General features: G+C 37.9%; 1 protein-coding gene across 1 annotated transcript in view; it reads left to right on the plus strand.

Moving 5' to 3' along the window:
• Positions 1 to 17236, plus strand: part of LOC145222928 (dynein axonemal heavy chain 12-like) — a 47624-nt gene extending 30388 nt beyond the window's left edge. The window contains exons 43-72 of the mRNA XM_080089175.1: positions 154 to 315; positions 850 to 1047; positions 1588 to 1721; positions 1830 to 1992; positions 2370 to 2450; positions 2788 to 2964; positions 3289 to 3510; positions 4023 to 4163; positions 4510 to 4680; positions 5098 to 5218; positions 5363 to 5460; positions 5537 to 5682; positions 6058 to 6272; positions 6619 to 6811; positions 7376 to 7568; positions 7869 to 8041; positions 8312 to 8452; positions 8744 to 8902; positions 9245 to 9389; positions 9801 to 9951; positions 10307 to 10560; positions 11064 to 11204; positions 11423 to 11560; positions 11944 to 12177; positions 12611 to 12730; positions 13184 to 13353; positions 13893 to 14097; positions 14920 to 15152; positions 15861 to 15952; positions 16368 to 17236. Of these exons, the coding sequence (XP_079945301.1) occupies positions 154 to 315; positions 850 to 1047; positions 1588 to 1721; positions 1830 to 1992; positions 2370 to 2450; positions 2788 to 2964; positions 3289 to 3510; positions 4023 to 4163; positions 4510 to 4680; positions 5098 to 5218; positions 5363 to 5460; positions 5537 to 5682; positions 6058 to 6272; positions 6619 to 6811; positions 7376 to 7568; positions 7869 to 8041; positions 8312 to 8452; positions 8744 to 8902; positions 9245 to 9389; positions 9801 to 9951; positions 10307 to 10560; positions 11064 to 11204; positions 11423 to 11560; positions 11944 to 12177; positions 12611 to 12730; positions 13184 to 13353; positions 13893 to 14097; positions 14920 to 15152; positions 15861 to 15952; positions 16368 to 16534 (4938 nt within the window). The 3' untranslated portion in view covers positions 16535 to 17236. The remainder of the gene's footprint in view (positions 1 to 153; positions 316 to 849; positions 1048 to 1587; positions 1722 to 1829; positions 1993 to 2369; positions 2451 to 2787; positions 2965 to 3288; positions 3511 to 4022; positions 4164 to 4509; positions 4681 to 5097; positions 5219 to 5362; positions 5461 to 5536; positions 5683 to 6057; positions 6273 to 6618; positions 6812 to 7375; positions 7569 to 7868; positions 8042 to 8311; positions 8453 to 8743; positions 8903 to 9244; positions 9390 to 9800; positions 9952 to 10306; positions 10561 to 11063; positions 11205 to 11422; positions 11561 to 11943; positions 12178 to 12610; positions 12731 to 13183; positions 13354 to 13892; positions 14098 to 14919; positions 15153 to 15860; positions 15953 to 16367) is intronic.
• The last annotated feature ends 1200 nt before the right edge of the window (positions 17237 to 18436 follow it).

Consider the following 18436-nt stretch of genomic DNA (forward strand, 5'->3'; position numbering starts at 1 on the left):
AAACGTGGATATTTAAAAAAAATAGATTAAATGCTATAACTATCAACAAAATTTGCCATCATGAATTTTACCACAATTCGGTCAGGTAACTTTGCTCCCTGTTAGTTAAATCAAAAAGCTTGAGTAATTTCAATCGGTTGTATTTATTTCTAGAGTTTACTTCGTGGAGCTGGAGCGCAAGGAAAGAAGACCGTCTTCCTCCTCACCGACACACAGATCAAGGACGAATCTTTCCTGGAAGATGTGGACAGTCTCCTGAATACAGGAGAGGTTGCAAATCTGTTTGCTGTGGACGAAAAACAAGAACTCATGGAGGTTTGTTGAATCCGTAAAAACTGTTTTAACCATTCCACATTGCTGCGAGTTTTGAAGTTGAAGCTACAACTTGGGTACGATTCGTTGGGTTTCTGTTGGACCATTAAATTAGAAATGGCACATTTTCAAAACCGAGTTCGGATTTTTAGATTGCCATTTTGTTTTTAAACATTAATTACCGAACTTTATATTGGCCAAACGCCAAACTTTTTGCAAATGACTAACCATGGCATCGTTTGTTATGCCTTTTTTTATTAAACTTTGTCGTTAGTAGAATTGTTTTAATCTAAGCTTCTTGCACTGAAAACTGATATACGAGACATCTAACATTTTCAAAACAAAACCCAACAACTTTACTTGTTTTATTTTTTTTCTTTATTTTATCACTCATTATTTTTTGCAGAGATACTAATGATGCCCACAAAAGTAAAATATTTATCTCGTTTTTAAAGATAATTGTGCTGAATGCTTGCGGCAATAATATTACTGAACAATCCAACCGCAAATAAAAAAAATTGGGTTGTTTGTGTTTAGGCTGTGCGTCCTGTGATGTCGCAACAACTGGGTCAGAATGCCGACTTCAGTCCTTTGTCAATGTTCGCATTCTTTGTCAGTCGGTGTCGAGAGAATCTTCACATTATCATCGCGTTTTCACCCATCGGTGACGCATTCCGCAACCGGCTACGTCAATTTCCATCACTGATCAACTGCTGCACAATTGATTGGTTCCAGGTAAGAGAACTGATTGCGAAATACCGCTAATAGGATAATATGGCAGCAACACTTTTTCGGTTTACCACAATTCAGCGGTTCCCAACCTTTATGGTGCCGTGACCCCTTGATAACATTTGCCAAGTTGCGGTGACCCAAATGATATAATTAGTAGGCTATATACTTACTTTGACTGTATTTTTTCTCAATAATGAATTGGCCCATAAGTTTATTTTATAGGGGCTAGTGGTCCATGGCCTAAAACGAGTTGGGATTCACTGCCTTAGGTGACCCCAGGCAAATTGTCAGGCGAACCCAGTTGGGTCGCGACCCACAAGGTTGGAAACCGCTGCCTTAAATGGATGTTAAAAATACTATAAAAACTAATGTAAAATCTGGTTTCACCGCCAATTTTTGGAAAGGTAGCAAATTTTGGGTTTAGACCGTTAAATTTTATTGTATGCCGTTTTCATTAGGAAGAAACGTTGTTTTAACCATACTTGACATTTTTTGTTTAGGTATTTATCAAAAATAAATATGGTTTTTGCTTTTTGTTTTCAGCCCTGGCCAGCTGATGCTCTGGAACTTGTTGCCAACAAGTTTCTTGAAAATCTTGAACTTTCCGACCATGAGAGAAAAGAGATTGTTCCACTTTGCCAACATTTCCATACTTCATCTCGTACTCTATCTGAACAGTAAGTTTAGGAGTCGATGACAATATATGTGTTAGACAAGGGTGTGTTAAATGATTGTTTGGAATAAACATTTACCACATGTTCTAATGTCACATTCGATCTTTTTAGATTCCTTAACGAAATGGGACGTCACAATTACGTCACGCCGACGTCATACCTGGAGCTGATTGCGTCATTCAAAAAATTGCTCAATGAAAAGCGAGACGCCGTATTAAAGGCCAAGAAGCGATACTCGGGAGGATTAGACAAGCTGAAGTTCGCCGCTGGACAGGTCAACTAGCTACATAAATAATAGTTTTTAACTTTGCGGTTTAAGTCCTGCTTCAACCAGTTGCTGGATTGAGAGAACGAACCCTAACCAACGCAACCGATATTGATTATACTGAACAATATCCCTCCACAGGCAGCATGGTCATTGACGATCACTGTTTATGGCATAAATAACTGAGAAGGAAAAATATTTTTTAAGAAACAGAGTAACAGATTCTATTTGAATAAGGAACTGAAGATACCTGTTGGGCGAATTCATTGACTAATTCTGTTACTTGGAAAGAAGTTTTCATACTCAGCTAACAAACACAATGTTCTTGTTTAAATATACAAGGTATTGCCTTTTTTTTAATTTTAGTTTACTTTGCTTTGTGGCAGGTGGCCGAAATGCAAAAGGAATTACAAGACTTGCAACCACAACTGATTGTCACTGCTGAGGAAAACAGCAAACTGCTCATTGTAAGCAATTCTTTCTTCATTATAACATATAAAACAATAGTTTATGTTTTGGTTACACAGACCCACAGGGTATCAGTAAGATTGTTCCAGGGGGACCGTTATCTAAACATTTTAAGGATTTGCAAGTTTACTGCGAGTAAATAGTACGCAAGAGTCCATCTAAAAGGGGCCGTTTTTGTTGAAGGTTTGGGAACCGTTGCTAAACAATTAGTACTTACAAATTTATAACAGCCGATAATAAAAATAGAGCAAATAAACAACCACATAGCGTTTTTACCAAAACATAGCACTTTTACCTTAACATAGCATTTTCATAACGACGTGTTTTTGTTGATAGGTGATCGAGAAAGAGACAGGGGTTGTGGAGGAACGTACTAAAGTTGTACAAGCTGACGAAGCTGTGGCGAACGAACAAGCGGCTGAGTCTAAAGCCTTGAAAGATGAATGCGAGAGCGATTTGGCCGAGGCCATCCCTGCACTGGAGGCTGCAATGGCTGCATTGAAAACTCTCAAGGTATATTTAGTCAACAAAATTCGGATTTTTTAGGGAGATAATGTAAGCGCCTGTTGATCAATTGCAGTGTTTCCGAAATATTTTTTGAAGTGATTTTGTGTTGCACATGTTTTTACGTGCTAGTTGTATGGTTAAAATATTATCTTTGATCCTTTTAAATATCACTAATTGATGCGTGCAAGCTTTTTGTGAACGCACTTGCACATCTAACAACTTTTTGTGTAATTGTATTTTGTCAGAAGGTCATGTTTTTATTAGTTTTAGCCTCAAAACCTGCTTAAAATCTTTGCACCCATTTATTATGGCGAACTCCTGTTTTCTTAGCCCGCTGATATCACCATTGTGAAATCGATGAAGAATCCACCGTCCGGCGTCAAACTCGTGATGTCAGCTGTCTGCGTCATGCGTGACGTCAAGCCCGAGAAGATTGCTGATCCGTCCGGCAAAGGAGAAAAGATACTCGACTATTGGGGACCGAGCAAACGGTTGCTAGGCGACATGAACTTCCTTGGTGCCCTGCAGCAATACGACAAGGATAATATTGCGGTTGGTGTTACTTTTACTGCGTTTTCTCAATTGCAAATTTGTCTTGTAGTTCAAAGAAGTAGACGCAGAAAAATAATGTATACTTCATTAACATTTAACCCCTTGACTGTTAAAGGTAAGATGTAATGCCCAAGTTTATAGAGCTCGGCCTGTATAGGACGTCGAAACGTTGGAATAAAAATACATTTGCCATGAAAGCTCTATAAACTTGATACTATGCCTGGCAGCAATAGCTTATTTATGTAATGACCAAGTTTATATGTAGGATGACATGTCTTCATTTTTTTGTTATTAAACTTGTTTGTTTAAAGTTTTTTGGCAGACTTACCCAATATTTGTGAAACATCTAAGTTTTTTAAGCAAACTATCAAAACATATTTTAATGCAATAAAATATTGGAAATACTTGAATATAATGTAATAAAATATTGGAAATCCAAAAGAAATACGTTTTCTAATATTGCAAACGTTTTTTTTTTAATTTTAAAGCTTTTGTTGGACACTTTTGTGTAGGTTGCCATCATGAAGAAGATCAGATCAGAATATATGACCAACCCTGATTTCGATCCAGCAAAAGTGGTGAAAGCTTCATCAGCTGCTGAGGGTTTGTGTAAATGGATTCTTGCTATGGAAGTATATGACAGAGTGGCCAAGGTTGGTAACACCCAAAGAAAGTTGATTTTCTGCAAATTATAACCAGCTGCTGTTTTCAAAATAAAATAGCCCGAAACTTTCAGTTTTGAAACAGGATTAAAATATTTTGACCAGTTACCTAACTGTTTGTAAGCTAAAAAAGGTTTACCAAGAGGTTTTGATGCACGTCTTTACACCAAACTAAAATAAAATAATTTTAGCATGATCAATGCTGATAAGTAAATTACCCAAACGCAACACAACACACTCTAAATTTTACTAAAAAAATTATGAAGAAGCATCGTAGTTCGCTGAATACAAGTAAAAAACTGCTCAAGACTTTTTCTAACCCCTGGTATTCCTTCAGGTGGTTGCTCCGAAAAAAATCAAGCTTGCCGAGGCCGAGACGTCGCTCGCTGAGACGATGGCTGTCCTCAATGCTAAGAGAGCTGAACTAAAGGAAGTCCAGGACAGATTGGCTGAACTCCAGTTCAATTTCAAGACAGCGACTGAAAAGAAAGAACAACTGGAATTCCAGGTAAGATACTTCTTTGATATATTGATTTAAAATCCTTACGCTGGCCATTTCCTATCCACTAAATCCTCGGAAATCCTTAAATGACAATTTATGTCGGTGTACCAACTTAGGAAATTGAAACTTACCTGAATAGAGAAAGCCTTGTGTTGTTTGTGTTGTATCACTTTTGCAAAAAGGGTGCCGAAGGCAAAATTATATCTTCGTATAACTATGACGTTCTTCAAATGTAAGTAACAGTTATTTTGGCCACATTAAACAATCCTTGATAGAGCAAAAATGTCAAACTTTAGTAAATCCTCTATTGAAGCGAAAAAGCTTTCTGTTTATGATAGGCAAAACAGTTTCAGTTCTGGGGTCGCAATATTTTTTGTACTTGTTCACACCCATCATGGTAATTGCGTTTTATCTCTCCACCAGGTGGATCTCTGCTCGAAGAAGTTGGATCGTGCACAGAAATTGATCGGAGGTTTGGGAGGCGAAAAAGCGAGATGGACACAAGCAGCCAAAGATCTGCAAACTCAATACGACAATCTCACAGGTTTGAAATTTGTGTAACCAACAGATAGTGCCACGTGTTCTACTATGTCATATAAGATTCCGTGTATCAAACAGAAGTACTTTGGTCTTGCTGGACAATACTTCGGCAGATTTTTTGTTATTTAATACATGCTTTGCCGCATAGGTGACGTGCTTATCTCATCTGGTGTTATTGCCTACCTTGGGGCCTTTACAGCTGCATTCCGCAAACGCTGTACTTCTGATTGGACGAAATCGTGTCAGGTGACTTAAGCTGTTTTAATCTTCCCCCAACCCTCAAAAACGCTTCTGTTACTCAACGATGTTTGTTACGTCACAGAAACATGAGATCACGTGTTCTGACAACTTTTCACTGAGCGCTACTCTTGGTGACTTGATCAAGATCAGAGCTTGGAATATCGCAGGACTTCCGACTGACAATTTCTCCATCGATAACGGTGTTATCGTCGATAACTCTAGACGCTGGTAAGAATTATTATTTGTGAGAGCTAGAAAAAGTCTCACAAACACTCTGGACCTTGTTTCGTTCCATACGAATCCTTTCCCTGTGGATAACTGGACAGTTTTTTGCTTACATTTTTACCTATTTTACCATGTTTAGCCTGATTGTGTCTAAGACTTTATTAATACTATGGCTTAGGGATACATCAAACCTGACATGGGCATGTTTGGGATTTTTTATAAGCAAACTGTTAAATCTTTTTTAGTTTATTGAATAAAGTGCTTTTTCGAGCACCATTTTTTTGTTGCAGTTTCTCTGAATCTTCTAATTCTAGCTACCTGTAGCAGCCTGTAATACATCCAAAAAAGTTGCTTTTATCTTTGAAAACCGTTTTCCAGGCCCTTAATGATCGATCCACAAGGACAAGCAAATAAATGGGTAAAGAACTCTGAACGAGACAATAAGTTGGGAGTGATAAAGCTGAGTAACCCAGATTACATGCGAGTTATGGAGAACTCGATTCAGTTTGGAACTCCGGTTCTACTCGAAAATGTCGGAGAAGAGTTGGACCCGTCTTTGGAACCTTTGTTGCTCAAACAGACTTTCAAACAAGGTTTGGAATTGTTAAATTTTGTTACGTTGTTAAGGGAACATAGGTTGTTAGGCATTCTTTACGTTTTATAGGTCTTTAAGTAAATGGGCTGAAAAACACGCGGTTATTAGAAGTCCGGTTTATCGGGACAAAAGACTTGAATTGCGATTAACTAGACTCGTCTGTATGCCAAGACGCAAGTTTTTCTAGTTTGAAAAAGATAAAAATGTTCGTTGTATAACTTAGCAATTAATCAAAATTTTTGTTTTATTTGCATTTAAAATAAAACTTTGAAATTACTGTACTTTGCCTAAAAGGTAAAACTTAACAAACATTAATCCACAAAACTTGTTGTTCTGTTTTTTAGGTGGTGTTTTGTGTATTCGACTTGGAGAAAACGTGATTGAATACAGCTCAGAATTTCGTTTCTACATAACAACCAAACTCCGTAATCCACATTATCTGCCTGAGTTATCAACCAAAGTGTCTCTTCTCAACTTCATGATCACTCCCGAGGGACTGGAGGACCAACTTCTCGGGATCGTGGTTGCCAAGGAGAGGTAACAACGAAATTAGTAATTTCCATGTGAAAAATTATTTCAAATCATTAAGGGCTCCAGTTTGACGAAGAAACGCCTGTACCCGTTGTGCTTAAGTCAACTGTCAAGCTGCCTGTCTTTTTTCAAGTACTTTGACCCCATGTGTTTAAAATTTTTGGTGGTTTGGTTGAACACAAGTGATTTTAATTTAGTTCAAGACAAGTGATACCATTGTCACTGCCATAGTCAGGAAAACGCATAATATCGAGTGATGTTGACCTTTTTAGCCATCTGTCGGTCAATCTTGCATCACTTTCATCGTAGAACATGATCCATGAGATTCTATACCGAATATCCACTTTATGATGTTCTGTGCTTCAGCAAAGTCCACTTCATTTTGCGTGTTTTACGGGTTTAAAACTTACGCCTCTTCAATTGTTATTTTCTCCTTATAGTTGTTTCAACCAACTTCTATTTAAAAAGAACAAACAGTAATGTAGTTTCGGCTTTTGCAGATGATTAATCCCAAACCAATATGTTTGCCCAAATTAAACATTTCAATAATCATCTCACATTTACTTGTAGACCTGAGCTGGAAGAAGAGAGGAATCTTCTGATCCTGCAGAGTGCTTCCAATAAGAAGCAGTTGAAGGAGATTGAAGACAAGATCCTCTATACGCTCTCCTCATCCGAAGGCAACATCCTGGAGGATGAGAGCGCCATCCTCGTCCTTGATTCCTCCAAAGTCCTGTCAGATGAAATCCAGAAGAAACAAAAGGTGTGTGAACCTGTTTGCTGTTTTTGGTCTTTAAGGATTTGGAAAACGATGGCCACGTTTTAAAAGAAGAGAGAGAATTGATTTATGAAATTTTTGTTTTAATGGGTTTAGTAAATGTTTTGAGGAAAGGTAAAAAGACAGAATTATTTCAACATAAATACCGTGAACATTTTATTTATTTCTGTAGTTAGACTAACCTTAAAAAACAGTATTGCAAGTACAGAAATCGTGAAAAATAACCAATTGTAAGATAGACTAAAAACATGGCAATTTACATTTTACCCATTTTTCTCTCTTAAGATTGCTGATACAACCGAACAGAAGATTGCCGAGTCACGCGAGGGATATCGACCAATCGCGAAGCACTCTTCGATCTTATTCTTCAGCATAACTGATCTGCCCAACATCGACCCTATGTATCAGTACTCACTCTCCTGGTTTGTCAATCTCTACACCAACTCCATACAAGAAAGGTTAGTTGGATAAACTGAATCATCACAGTAACAATCACGAAATTATATCACATGTGCAAATACGATTTGTTTGGTACTGTTTTTCAACAAAACTGCTGTTTGTTGTTGTTGTTGTTAGCAAACCGGTAAATTTTGGAATTTAGTTTTATTCCAATCAGTATTTGCAAATAAATGCTGACTTTCGAAATCAATTTACTTGTGTTATCTCGTTGCCGCGTTTTTGACCGTTTGTGGAGTTGTAACCAATACATATTTTGTTTTAACTTTTAGTAACAAATCGAAAATTCTGGAGAAGAGGCTGCGTTACTTGACCGATCACTTCACCTACAATCTGTACTGCAACGTTTGTCGCTCTCTCTTCGAAAAGGACAAACTGCTTTTCTCATTTGTCCTCTGCGTCAACCTTACACTGTAAGAAAACATTATCAATAGCAATTAAAACAATATAGGAAATCCTTAGCTAAGAAAACTGCTATATGATCTACAAATACATGCAAAAGTGAAGTTGTTTACACAAAAACATGTCCAACTAAATATATCCTTTTGCAGTAATATGGTTAAAAGGCTTTGGAACGTTTACATGGATTTACCGGATTTTCCGATTAATTGAAATCGTCTTTACTATCTTAAGTATAACACCAAAAAAACAGTATGCTATGTTACTAATTACATATCTTATGCGGTTATGTTACGTTTTTTAAGTGCCAAGGGCGACCTCTCGCGGGATGAGTTCATGTTTTTCCTCACCGGTGGAGTGGGGCTAGAGAACAAACGACCCAATCCCGATCCGTCGTGGTTGAGTGACAAGTCATGGGATGAGATTTGTCGTATGAAGGATCTGCCAGCATTCAGAGGATTCTTGTAAGTTCTGCAAACCTCAGCCACATGATTTTAAACGCACGGAATTTTGTACGTGCAATCTGTCTGGAGAATTTTTGATCAACAGTTTGGTGGCATATTTACAATTGTTGGTGCATATTTACAATTTGTCGCCAAGAAAGCATTGCAAAACAATTTGCGAAAAAAACTCCTGGAAAAAGATGTACATTGAAAAAAAAATGTTTTAGATTTGACCATAATTAAAACATTTTTGGTAAAATTAATCTGGACATCGTTCATGAATGCGTTGCAAAATACAGTAATTGGTTACCTATACGGAACCACTATCTCCATATTTCAATCCCTTTCTCTTCTTAATCACAGGGACAGCTTCCAGGATCACGTGCAGGATTGGAGGAAGGTTTACGATCTAACCGAACCTCAGGGAGCAACTCTTCCTACTCCATGGGATCGACAACTCAATGAGTTCCAGAGGATGACGGCCATCAGATGTCTCCGTCCTGACAAGGCAAGTTTTAGATCAACTTTGTACCTAACAAATACAACCTTAGTTACATTGAACTCGATTTGTGCAAGTTTTCCACAACACAATGTTGTGTGCAGGCAGGTTTTAGATCCTTAGTAGCTAACAGGATACAAGCTAAGTTACGTGGGACTCCATTTATGCATGTATTCTAAAACAAGTTGCAAACAACTGTTTGAGCAAAACGGCCAAAAAAGTGTTTGTAAAACAAAAATTAGACACTTGGACAAATGCTTACATTTTATTTATCTTTTTTATCTTTTATTCTGTTTTATCCTGTGGGTTTGTATTAACTGAAGGTGCCAGTACCTTGCAAATCCATTGACTGATTCTGTTACTTTCCAATCAGTTCCCATTCTCAGTTCTTTTATCTTTGGTTTACTTTAAACATTTTAGGTTATTCCGATGATTCGGCAATTTGTGCTTGAGAAACTTGGCAGAAAATTTGTGGAGCCTCCACCTTTCGACCTGGCAAAGTCGTACAATGATTCGGCGAGAAGTATTCCACTTATCTTTGTTCTTTCACCTGGTGCTGATCCAATGGCAGGTATGTTTACACGTCAGACATGCCTGAACCGTTGTTCGGGATGTTTTGTTCTGTTTAAACTTTCTGTTTAAAGCTACAATAATAAAAGCAGGATAAGGTCATTTTTATGCAGCTTTTTTTTCAAATTAAAACATTATTTTGCATAAACAATCTGGTAAGTTGTATCAGGCAAAGACATTTTATTTTACACATTTTTAAAAAGTTTTTGTACTTGATCATAAATATATTCTCTGATCATTACAAGTTCCTAGTTCTGTGCTACACTGTTTATATGTGCTACTGTTTATTTTGTTAACATTCTAAACAGCGGCTCATTTCTACAAAATCTTAACAAACAAAAACTTCCCCTTTTCAGCTCTGCTTAAATTCGCTGCCGACAAAGGTTTCGAAGGAGACAAGTTCAACGCGATCTCGTTGGGTCAAGGTCAAGGCCCGATCGCGGCTAAAATGATTGAGAATGCGGTGAAGGATGGTTCGTGGGTCGCCCTGCAGAATTGCCATCTGGCTGTATCTTGGATGCCGGCTATGGAAAAGATTTGCGAAGAGTTTAACCCGGAGAAAATCCACCCTGAATTCCGACTTTGGCTTACCAGTTACCCCTCGGATAAAGTAAGTTTGTAAATTTATCATTTTGCCTTATTTCAATAGATTCATAAAGGTATAATTATGAAACATAATCACATAGAACACGCATACAATAGTTGACATAGAAACATATTCAAAGTAAATTATACGTTAACTGTGTGCCAACGGCAACTGAACAGACTAGGTGAAGGGTCATGCAAATTGCAATTGCCACACATGGACAAAATTAGACGTGCGTAAAACTCAGTATGATATTGATAAAAAAACAATATTGAATTAGGTTGGTGACCACTGTAATGTCAACAAGTTATTTTTTGTAATGATCGAAGATTTTGGGCGGTGGCCTTATCGGCCCTAAGTAAACTTTTGGGATATTTAGAAACTTGAAAAATTCGTAGGAAAATTTGCTTGACATGTTAAAATTTTCCGCTCAATTTGATCTATTATCCATTTTATTACTTTAAACATGCCGAAAAATTGCACGATGTGTATTGGTTACCTCATACGGTTGCACTTTTGATCTACAGTTCCCGGTCACAGTTCTGCAGAACAGTGTGAAAATGACAAACGAACCTCCCACTGGTCTCAGGATGAACATTCTTCAATCCTATCTCAGTGATCCAATATCTGATCCCGAGTTTTTCGCCAGTTGTGGAGAAAAATCGTCGGTATGTAAATTTACTCTGATCAGTTTGATATTTACACTTTAAAGCTGAAATTTCTGTTACTTTTTTTCTACATGGAATCACAATGTAAAAATAACAGAAACTAACCAAAAAATGTTTCTAGTAGTTTAATTTATTCCACATTACGTAGCAACAACGATAGAATATCTTAGGTTTAGTGTAAGGTTTTGTTCAGTGGAAAGAAAGTGCACAATTTTCAGGTTTTCGAGAAACTTCTCTTCGGGTTGTGCTTCTTCCACGCAATCGTTCAGGAGAGAAGAAAGTTTGGACCACTTGGTTGGAACATCCCGTACGGCTTTAACGAATCTGATCTCAGGATCAGTGTGAGACAACTACAGGTTAGAAAGCTGTGTTCTTTCCTATTTGGATAATGTGGTGAAGTTCAGTTTAATACGGTGCCCAAATGCTAAATTAAGCTATGACCGTTTAACGTCTGTGCAGATTGTAAATTTTGGGTCCTTTCATAGGAATAGGTTTTGTTAGAACGGCCCCTTATCACATTGTCTCAAAAATAGAAATGATAGTACGCCAGGCCTAAGGAAAGGCCGGTCACCAAGCATTTCCACTAAAGCGTAGTTTAAAGAAATCTAGCATGCGGTGAGAGTCGAACCCACGTCAGGAGCCTTTTTAGCAGTAGCTTTACAAAGTGTGCTAAACAAAATATTTTTATTAACTAAAGTGGAACTAAAATTACATTTTTCCATTATTTGATCTAATTTAGATTTTTATCAATGAATATGACGAAATTCCTTTCTCGGCTGTGACGTACTTGACGGGTGAATGCAACTACGGAGGCCGCGTCACGGATGACTGGGATCGTCGTTTGCTGAGGAGCATTCTGCGTGATTTCTATAGCCCGTCTATGGTTCACGAACACAAGTACAAGATTTCACCGACTGGCACTTATTACGTGCCACCGCAAATGAGCTACGAAGAATACATTGAGTTTATTAAGGTATTGGTACTTGTTTCAAGTATTGAGCGGAGATGGTGTTCCCGCCTTAAATTTTGAAAAAAGCGCGAGGCCACTGGACCTGATCCTTACTATCAAATTCGACATTTAACAACGTTTTATTACAGCTGGTATGTTACACATTTATAAACGACTTACAAATTATTTCGTGGGTGTTTCGAGCATGTAAAAGATATGCTCAGAATTTTATGATTTTACGATGTCCCAAAAAAATAAATAACGCAAACCTGCAAACACTAATAATGAAAAAACAATAAATAAAAATGTTAAGGGTCGAAACTGAAATGGTTTGAAACTGTTGCACATTAATGTTACTGCTGATATTACAAATACCTATCTTTGTGGTACATCGGTACTCTTAAGATTTCTAAGCTTTGGAGTACAGTGTTGTGTAATGGCAAATGTGACATTGCAGGCATTCCCGACTATTCAACAACCCGACGTGTTCGGGATGCATGAGAATGTCGACATATCGAAGGAACTGCAGGAAACCAGACAGCTGTTTGACTCAGTTCTGTTATCACTAGGCTCCCAAGTAAGTTCTATGCCGACATTGAATAATTGATTTGCAGTATGACGTGTTTGTAGGTATTCATTGTTACAACTTTTGCACAAGATATGTGACAAATCAGGTTAAACTTGCCGAGGTGTTTGTATGTAATTAACCAGAGTTTGATAAACTAAAGTCCACCTTTTTTGATGTGACCAACTGGGTCCAATATAAATCCTGAAAAAATAATCGCGTGACGTATAAGTAATTTCCTACAATGAAACGGTTTATACGACTAACCGGACGTTTTTTTCTAAATGGCTGTAGTTGAGATTTACGATCCCTGTGCAATCAACCGGATTTAGTCTGTGCAACCATGTTTAACTTTACTCCTTCTGCGTACAGTATTTGTGTTCTCTGTTAAATTACCAGAACTTTTACAAACGTTTGTCTCTAGATTGATAGCAAACCCAACCTTTTTGTGCTTTTGTTTTTTAGTCAGGGGGCGGAGGGGGAAAGACCGATGACGCTTTGAACGAAATCGCTCTCGATATTCTCAACAAGTTGCCCAAAGATTACGACATCGAGGCAGCGCTTGAGAAATATCCGGTCCGATATGAGGAGAGCATGAACACTGTGCTCGTGCAAGAGATGGAACGCTTCAACAAGTACTAACCGGATATTTTGTCATTTAAAATATTGCACGACTTTAAAACCCAATAAATGATTCACACTGTTGCCTGTTTTAAATAGGTCCTAGGGGTTTATATCGATGCGTCTTCATTACTGACATAATTAGTAACTCATTTTCTGATGGCGCACCTGGCATTTTGAGTAAAGACTGTAATCAGAAATATTATATGGTTTTAAGAAAGTGTAATTGTTACCATATATAGTACTGCGTGTTCAATTTATTTTCCTTGTTTTTATCAATATAACTTCCTTAGGAATACAACAGTTTTTCCGATATTTTAAATCTAAATAATCAAACTGTGTTTTTCTTTGTTATGAAACTAAACAAATTACAATTTACCGTCTTTGTCATATTTGACCGATGCTACAGCATGTTAATCATGTTCATTGCGCAAAACGGCTGCCTGAATTGCTAAAAACTTACTCTATATCTATTTTGTCAAAGAATATTCTAAAAAGATACTGATTGCTTTGTTGCACCATTATCTTCATTTTAAATATTCTTGTCGTGCAGTTTGCTTCGGGTCATCCGATCTACTCTCGTCAACCTTCGCAAAGCGATCAAAGGTTTGGTTGTGATGAACGCTGAACTGGAGAAGGTGGCGAGCAGTCTCTTGATCGGCAAAGTTCCGGAAATGTGGATGAAAAAATCTTATCCCAACTTGAAACCGCTTGGAAGTTACGTCAGCAATTTCCTGGCCAGACTGAAATTCCTTCAGGTGAGAAATTGATAGAAATTGTGTTTACTACACATTCGGTGGAGATCTACTGCAGATAGTGCACACTGTTTCGACCTATAAGGTCTCATCAGTGCAGCTGGTGGCGAGAGATCGGCCGGATGGCTAAGTGTAGCCATTCAACGGCACTCCAGTTTCTAGGGAGCAACAGGGTAAAAACCTATGCATCAACTGGTCTGTGCGATGCCTTAACTGGGAATACAACATAGATGAAACTGGCTCACATTGGCCAAGCATCTACCTTGAAAAAAGTGCCAGAAAACTGAGTGAATTTACACATAGGGATTTTAATGCATAGAGAACTGGTTAATTGCATACTACTACATCGCCTTTCCGTTTAACTGCATGAGGGTTTTGAAACCTGGGGCCCATAATTTGTAAGAAAAAATGTCATTGCGTACGAATGCTTGGAAAATGCCCCAAACCAGATTCGTTTGTGTTGCAGTGGTGGGAAAAACATCGATTTCAAAACCTTTACAACATAATGAATTAGAACTTTTTGCAAGATCTTTACTGTTTTCCAGTAATAGGTTTTAATAGAAAAACGTTGTAATAGGAATAATTGTTTGCGTTTTTATTATTTTGGTGTTTTTTTTCAATGGATGATTGAACATAGCTTTGCATAACGCATTTAACTGTTTAAATTCGGAATTTTATGTTTACGCTGATGCATGTCGAGTTCGCAACAACGTTTCATTTTATCGCATTTGCCTACTGTTTGTTCCAGTATCTTTCATAGAGGTTTCCACAACACACAACTGTTATGTATTTTCTATTATCAAACACCATGGTTCTGTCCTGTAGGACTGGTACGACGATGGGAAACCAGCGGTGTTCTGGGTTTCAGGATTCTTTTTCACGCAAGCGTTCTTGACCGGAGCTCGTCAGAACTACGCGAGGAAATACACAATTCCGATTGACAAGCTTGATTTCGAGTTTGAGGTTCTTCCGTTCGACGAAACTAGCGACGGAGCACCGGTCGACGGCGTCTATATTCACGGTCTTTTCTTGGACGGAGCGCGCTGGGACAGAAAGAAGTAAGACTAGGAATACTTAAGCTATTGCTGCCAGGCATAGTATCAAGTTTATAGAGCTCTTCTGGCAAATGTATTTTTATTTCGACGTTTCGACGTCCTATACAGGTTGTCTTCATCAGGGTTAATAGTACTGACAGCGACTAGTACAGTGCACGATAAATACAGGAAAAAATGAACTAAACGAAAACACCGCGCGATAACGAATGAGTGAGCCTCTAATCTTTGGGCAGGTGCCTGTAGCACGTTGAAAGCATCACGTCTGTTTTGATGTCGATTGTGTTGCCCCGTTGGTGAATATTCCATGATATAGCCTTTTCCTGTAGTCAGCAGGCTCCCGGGTAATAAAAATACATTTGCCAGAAGAGCTCTTTAAAGCTCTATGACCTTCATACTAGGAATACTTGCGACCGTTTTTTGCATGTTATTAACTTCAAATTACCACGAAGTCTGTAATAGTGCGCTTGTATCGGAAGGGACGAAAACGCTTGTCGACAATTTATCCTAGGTTCAACAGGGTAAAATATATCTTGGGCTTGGATCAAGTTGCGCAATGTGGAGGTCGAAAAATCGAAAAACAATCCGTAAACTTCGTGTGATCATCGTGAATTTCAACACATGACATATGATACATAAGATAACTTACGTACGCTATACTTTACAAAGTGGCAAGGGAACTAATACAGAACTGCGGTATTTCTATTGTTTCAGGGGTGTCCTTGCTGAGCAACACCCGAAGGTTTTGTTCGACACCGTTCCTATTATTTGGTTGAAGCCGAATCGCGTAGACAACATCAAAACAGGTATTGCTGAATCATCTGGGTGGGTCGGGTTCGGGGATAAGCTTAATTAAAAATTACTTCTTTTCTCACTTAAGGCTTTAGGGCAAATTTAGACTTGTTAAAACAGTTGGGTTTGGGATGGGCTCATGCTATGCTAAATGCACTATAGTTCAAATTAAACTTGGTCTTTCAGTAACGTTATGTTGAACAGATTGTTTACCATATATTTTGTTGTTATTGTACCATAACGTGATAAGACCCTAGCTTCCAGCACTGTCAACAACTAATATGTCATTTGATATTTATCTTACATTTTACTTATCCACGTAGGAGCTTTCCAACTAATAGTTCATATTTGCGCATATTGTTTCGCCGGGATGAGTTTATTTTCACTTAGACATCTTCAACAATCCACATAACAAACTGTTTTTCTCAGGTCGTGACTACAACACTCCTGTGTACAAGACGAGCGAGCGAAAGGGAACGTTGTCCACCACCGGCCATTCAACCAACTATGTCCTGGCAATCCGTCTGCCCTCCGACCGCCCTGAGTCGCATTGGATTAAGCGGGGAACCGCTCTCCTTTGCGCCCTGGACGACTAACTGCACGATTTTTTTACTTGGGGAGTGTAATTTTTTTTTGTTTTTTTGGGGGGTGGGGGGTTGTTTATGACCGCTGTAAGTTACTTGGAGCATCATCACGTCATCAGTCACATGTCATCGAGCTTTGACGTCACCGATGGTTGCCAATAGTCACCCATTTCACTGTGTATACAATTTCTACTATTTTTTCGCGCCAATGTAGCATTATTTAGTAGTAATTCGCCGTAGAACTAATCTCATAACCCAGTGGCAAAACGTTAAAACTAGAAATCGAAAAACAACAGAAATATACAAGTCAAAATACCGCTTTGGAACCAGAATCAAAAATTAAAATTAGATGAAAAATTGGTTGAAACAGTATTGCCGCTGGTTTCGCCATTCCATGTTTGCCCCACGTTTCTTCTCGGTTTGGGGATGTTTGCTGTGATATTTTTGAGTTTTTTTTATCGCGATGTAGACGCGTTGGTTTGCTGTGCAGTAGTTGTTTTTAGCCTAGCTAACAGAACCTGAGTAAAGGAGCTGTTGGTGGTCCTGTGCTTCAAGATGTTTTGAGTTTGTTGTTTTTGAACTAACCGCACTAACAGAACGTTGTTTTTGAGTTTTATTGTTTAAAAGAGTTTTTTTATGAGTTTAAGGTTAATGTGTACACATATGTGTTTGAAAGAAATGGTAATATATATTGGGTGTATTTTTGAACCACGTATGATGATAAGTTAGACTTATACAGGGTATTTCAAGCTTATAAAACAGATCGTAAATATAACTTTTCAGTGTGCTTTCAAGGATAGGATTAGTTGTGACGATGGTTGCCCGTGAAACAAACAAACAGAAATTAGACACCCTCGTGGCTTTGTTATGTACCGCGGGGGATAACTTTAGTCCTAATAGTGGTTATTTGGAAGCGAAACAATTTAATTGGGTGAAATTTGGAAACGTTGACTATTTTGGATCAAATATATGACGTTTATGAATGGGGGTTTCCAAATCAAGTCGAGGCATGTAATTAAATGGAAATTAAATAATGATTACCAAGTCAAACAGGGTCAAAGCAAAAAAAATGTACAATATGTCACACTGCAAATTCAAATGGTGAATTACCACTTAAGATTTTACAAAAAACTTTACTGTAGTGTACTGGACGAAACAATTTCGGATAAGGCGAGGGCTTCCACAAGCAATTTCCCAAATTTCGGTAAGGTCTATGTAATTGAAAACGTGCGGTAATCCTAGATTAAACCGATGTTCACAACATCATTAATATCGAGACAAAACTGAAAATCGAACATTAGGACGACGAATGTGTTCTGCAACTTTACAAGTTTTGTTAAATGGAAAATCCTTAATTCTCAATCACAAAACTGCACTATGGCAACCAGTCACAAGGCACAGTATTGTCATTTTGTTTACAAAAAATGTCGCGATTCGAAACCAGTTCACTTCGGAAACGTTTGCCTGTGACTCAAAAATTCCCTAAAACATCGCAACTTGAAATTTGATAAGAAACGCTTGTAGACCTCACAACAAACAACAAATCGAAGTTTGTAACTTAAGATTGTAAAAAGGACTACTTTTGTGTCACGAGGGAAAAAGGTAACAGGGGCACTGTTGTGACGCAGGAGACCAAGTTAAAAAGGAAACACGATCAAAAAATAATACCCTAGTGTCAATACATCAGCAACTCACTTGAGGAACTTGTACAAAATTTCTGTTGGCTTGATCAGTTGTTGGTGTCGAAAGCATTTGTAGCACAAGCTTTTTTGCATGTTTGTTTTAGTGGAAGTTGAACTTTTTACGTTAGCGTTCGTCTTGTAATTTACTATTTTCTGATTCTCTACAATTGCTTTAAACTAGCCTATATGTTTTTTCGTCAGCAGGGCTAAGAAAACAAATTGGTCTTTAATG

The sequence above is a fragment of the Phallusia mammillata genome, chromosome 4, assembly GCF_965637545.1.
Source record: "Phallusia mammillata chromosome 4, kaPhaMamm4.hap1.1, whole genome shotgun sequence".
Lineage (NCBI taxonomy): Eukaryota > Metazoa > Chordata > Ascidiacea > Phlebobranchia > Ascidiidae > Phallusia > Phallusia mammillata.